At 34.9% G+C, this 5374-nt stretch overlaps 1 protein-coding gene across 1 annotated transcript; it reads left to right on the top strand.

Moving 5' to 3' along the window:
* The first annotated feature begins 440 nt into the window (after window positions 1-440).
* LOC134236315 (ficolin-1-like) lies at window positions 441-4970 on the top strand. The gene is made up of 4 exons (XM_062718491.1): window positions 441-492; window positions 1374-1510; window positions 1731-1818; window positions 4720-4970. The coding sequence occupies exons 1-4, from the start codon at window positions 441-443 to the stop codon at window positions 4968-4970; spliced, it is 528 nt and encodes a 175-aa protein (XP_062574475.1).
* The last annotated feature ends 404 nt before the right edge of the window (window positions 4971-5374 follow it).

Here is a 5374-nt window from a genome sequence, read left to right as displayed (position 1 = left end):
GAAATCCGTTTTCTTTTCAATATAATTAGCCCTGTCTCAAAGCTAGAATCCAATGTTTAAAATTCAAAATCGATATGTCGGCGGCGCTAAAATGCAGAATAGACAATAGTTAGCCAATAGTTTTCCGTAAAACATTTAAGCTCTGATATTTATATTTGTACTTAGAAGCAGAAGGATCAGCTTCTCGTAGTAGCGCATTAGATTGTGTTTAACACACTGTTCAATGTGAGCATCATTTGTGGCTTCTGTTTAAATATTTTCCTCTTTACCTGGACCCAAGCTGCTGATGTTTCATGGAATTTTACTGCAAACCCAGAACTTGATAATAAAAAGTTTGATAACGAACTTTTAGGAGACTACAATGCTCAGTCATTGTTAGTTTGTTCCACGATGTGTCAAGGGAATTGTGGTTTCATCGGATACAACCCTCTTCTGAAGAAATGCCGAATCCACCGAAAGATTTGTACACTGTAATGTCCGATGAAGTTGGAAGTAAATATATTATTCTCATCGTTTGTATACATTTTAAAAAATTTTAATTTTTTAAAATATACAAAAGACACACCATAAATTACATTAGTCTAGTTATTACAGCACTTGAAGAGATTTCTAATATTAATTCTTTGAATTATTGTTTGATTTTTCTTCAAACTTAGTATCCCTCTAAGAAACCAAATTGGTTTTATTATTCAAAGTATTGATACCAACAAACAATTATTTTATGTTTTCAATATTTCTTTTATCATTTATTGCTAATGAAATCGGATTTTGCAAAATAAATAATACAAAGCAGTAAAATCGACCGCGTAGAACAATAGAAAAGGACAGGGAAATGGCAAAAAGATTTTTTAAAAAGGAAAAAGACGGAAACATTATAATATACCTTCACATTTTGTTGTATTTTTACATTAATTTAACAGAGTTTTTTTAAAAATTAAATTATGTTTAAAAAATGTACATTTTGGTGTTCTTAAATTATTGAAAATGCATATAGTTCCTTCTGTGTATTCTAACGCGCGGTGACAAGGTTTCGCGTGTGCTATAGGTATTTGAACGTCTTTCATTTCTAACGGATTTCATAAAGAAAAATACACTGAATGTAAATATTTTTAATATAGTATATTCAAAAACGTTGCAACATAGGTACTAGTTTATATACGCAGTATCTTGCTATCACGATTAATGTGGTTATCAAACTGTATCACCTTCTGAAATCTGAATTCTTGTGCCCGACCCCACTTCTGGAATTCCCAGGTGTCCAAGATTTATTCCCTCTTCATATATTTGAATTACTTATAGATTTTTGAGATCGACCTCCGTTTGTTATCGCTTCACAATAATATTTCAGTTCAGTATTTTTTTTTCTGTTCCAGCTCTTCCCATGGACTGTAAAGACTTTCGTGAAGATGGTCACACTACTTCCGGCTTGTACGAGATTTACCTCTATGGGGCCAGGAATTGTCCAATCAAAGTTTACTGCGACATGTTGACAATGGGTGGAGGGGGGACGGTATCTAATTATAAACTAAAAAGATAATTGGCTAAAAATTAAAAAAAATCATATTAAGCGACTTTTTTTATCTACCAGGTAGCATCCATCATAAGTATAGAAAACTGCAAAGATTGATGTACGTTGTTCATAAAATTTTGAAACATTATGAACTTATTTTTTAGATCCTCACCATAACAACTGAATGAATGCATTTTGATGTCTTTCTTATGTAATTCAGAAACGAGTAGATGGGTCTTTGGACTTCATAAGGAATTGGGCAGAATATAAGAATGGTTTCGGTACACCAGATCAGAACCTCTGGATTGGTAAATATGAAATTTATACAAACTTGATCTTCGATTTACAACAAGTTATAGAAATATTAAAAATTGGAGGTGAAAAAAAGTTGTTCTTTTGGTTTGGATAAATCTATTCGACGAAACTAATCCTAATGTAATCATTTATTGGGTCATGAAGTCATAACATAATCAGGAAAGAAAACAACAACAATAAAAAAAAATAGAAATAAAAATAATAATTTAAAATCATCCAAGAAAATTTCTTGCAGATAATTTAAAATTAAAGAAATTACGGGAATAGATGGTTTCCAGTAGACCCAAATTAACAAGAATAATTTCCCGTCGGCCGCCATATTGGGGGTCAATAGGCTCATATTCCTTCAAAATTCAACCAATTTTAACTTTTTAAACTAGCAATTTTGGGCTGGTAAGCATTGTTTTTTTTTCTGAAAAATATACATTTGTTAGAGCCTACTTTATTTCAAAATGTGTATTCCATAAAGATTTCCCTCAAATATATCTGCTACACCCTCTTATATTTGGTAGGACAAAGAGGGAAAATTACCAAGTTGACCCCCCAAGAGTCAACGAGAAATAACTTGTTAATGAAAACTTTCTATTGTCCATACACATATGAAATAAAATATAATTCAATATATACATTGCTACAGGAAATGATGTAATCTATAAGTTAGTAAAGGGAAAGAAATCCTACCTCTATGTATCCATCACAATACTGAATGGTACAAAACTGTATGAATTGTACGAGCGATTCTCCATTTCCTCTGAAGCAGCAATGTATCGACTCTCTCTGGCAGGAAACGCAACAGGAACCCTATTTAAGATCCATGTAAAAAAGTGACTAAATTAAAGTAAGAGAGTGAGAGAGAGAGAGAGAGGGAGAGAGAGTGTGTGAGAGAGAGTGTGTGTGTAGATACCCTTGTACTATTAACTTATTTGTAGAGCGTATGCCTCTTTTAAGAAGCTATGGAACATGCATGCGTTTTGGGTATAGAATCAATTTAAAGACATAAAACTTTCATGAAGGTGATAATTGTATACAGCTCAAAAATAGTTGACCACAGAAAAAAAGAAATCTGTCGTGCTTATCATAATATTTAGTCGTTAGTCTACCTTCAATGACGTTCGTTAGGAATATGTCCATACAGGAAAAATTCAGTTGTGTAGTTTAGTTCAATAGGATATTTCAAATCCAAGTATGAATAACATTAAATGTTTTTTACGTATAAAACGTCAAGGCGCTAATTTTTTTTGAATGAATTGAAGGCCAAAGCAACAGGTCTCTTTTTGATACAGAATTAGCGACAGAAATTGGTTTAAAAAAAATTTAAATGTAGTACTTATTATTCAAATGTGTTAAAAAAATCTGACTAAATACGGTTTTTGATACCGTATCTTGGGAAACTTTTATTTTTCATAAAAGAGGCATCGATCTTAAATTCATCATATTTTAGATCAGATATAAGTGCAAGTTTCTTTTTTGTCCATGTGATAAATTTTGTAATAAAATACAATTATTAAAACAGTTTTGTATTATATACAGTCCGAGCTGTAAACAGGCAATCAAATACTATATATGAATGAGTGCTCGAGGCTGAAGGATATATGGAATTGAACCCGGACCAAATCCCCGTACACCTTTAATGGACCAGGAAAACGAATTCATTTTCTATGTTACTAGTTACCAAATAATTTTTTGTTACTCCCAAGGTCAATCAGTGGTGTTTACAATGTATCATGACCTCATATTATTAGTTATAGAATCCATGCATTGTGAGGCCATGTTATTTACCCCCGGTCCAAGAGGGGAGTACTCGGCTAAAGGGCCTTTCACAATTGGCGCACGAGCAGAAGCGACAAAATATTCGTGCGACCGAAAAACTTTGATTTGGATCGTAAACTGTTGCAGAAATAATCGCATATGAAAAAGTATTCGTACGAAATTCGCACGATCTAAAGCGACCCTTGTGCATTAAATCTTACGATATATCTTGCGTCTATAGGCGACTGTTGTGCAATGAAAGCGAGTGTTGTAAGATAATGCCATAGGATCGCGCGAGTGATCAGGTGATCGGACGATTGAACGTGCACCAATGCGATTGGACATAAGGCGCTCGTGCAATCATGTGTTTTATGGTACGAATGATCGTGCGAGTGAGAAGGGGAATATATATATATATATCAACCGTTTCTGAACTTTTCGAGGGGGCAGACCCACCAGACCAGCCAGTTGAGCTTTTAGAACCTGATGGGTACAGGGAGGATGAGGACAGGGTTTACATATACTAGTGATAAAGAATGGGAAATTGAAGCTGATAAATCATGCATAGTAAAACGTTGCAAGATTACACGAGACACGTTGAGCAACAGTCTCATGGTCGCACAACAAACGCATATACAGCTGCGATTCATCTTACGACCTTTAAAAATCGTGCATCACTCTTGCGAGTACACAAAACGTTGTGAGACGCTCGTACGAATATTCGTGCGTTGATTTGCGATAAATGTGGATCGCATTTGGTCGCGTCTGAATAGTGTGCATGTCGACTATTTTGAGGAGAATTGATGCGACCACTGAAACGCATGCAATGAATGCGAAACTTCGTGCAACATATGCGAGAGTTCGGCGATAGCTCGTGCGACGCTAAAAGTTTCCGATCGCAAAGTGTTGTAAAGTGCTCGTGCGCCAATTGTGAAAGGGCCTTTACTTACCAATTAAATGTCGTGTTACAAGTGTCTTCCCACAATTTTTTATTAAAATAGAAAATTTGGTGTTATGACTTTTTTTTCTATTTTGATAAAAATTTGTGGGAAGACACAAGCTTGATATAAAATAAGGAACAGAATTCAACTTGATGTGGTCTGACGTAGTACGTATTTACTGCGTTTTTTCTTTCCATTTTTCAGGTAACAGGATGACAAACACGGGATTACATTACATTGACCTGCACGGTATGTATTTCAGTACCCCCGACAGGGACAATGATAACTGGAGCAGAGGAAGGTGTGGTAATTTAGGCGGCTGGTGGTTCAACATATGCCACCATGCCTTCCTCAACGGTCCCTGGGGTAAGGATTACTGGAAAAAGCCCTGGAATCCTCCGATTAAGAATGGAACGTCCGTAAATGAGACGCTGATGATGGTCAGACGTCACTAGGTAAGTCATTCATACATTGGGATCACGGAGATCAGGTATGGATCACAACAATAGATATGCACTAGGTGAAGTGCGATTTATATAATTGAACGAATTAATTATGCTGATTAATTACGACAATCAGTAAATCGTACATTGTTTCATTCTCACAATGTGGCGTAACTATACTTGATAAAGAATAATCAAAGAAACATAATACAGCAGGGATATTTTAAAATATTAATTCGTTCAATTATGTAAATCGCACTTCACCAGAGCATATCCGATAGACCGGACGTATTTCATAGCGGTCCGGATTTCTTTCTTTAATTATAGTGTTCTTAAAAATTTCCAATTCAACATGTAACTAAGTTTGTAAATATATAGGAGTGTGACTAAAATGGGTAGCGAAACCCGGGCCGGGC

Source organism: Saccostrea cucullata, unplaced genomic scaffold (assembly GCF_032062105.1).
Source record: "Saccostrea cucullata isolate Sc308-1 unplaced genomic scaffold, CSIRO_AGI_Scuc_v1 ctg8360, whole genome shotgun sequence".
NCBI classification, from domain to species: Eukaryota; Metazoa; Mollusca; class Bivalvia; order Ostreida; family Ostreidae; genus Saccostrea; species Saccostrea cuccullata.
Note: the sequence above shows the minus strand (reverse complement) of the source record. Positions and strands in the feature narration are given on the sequence as shown.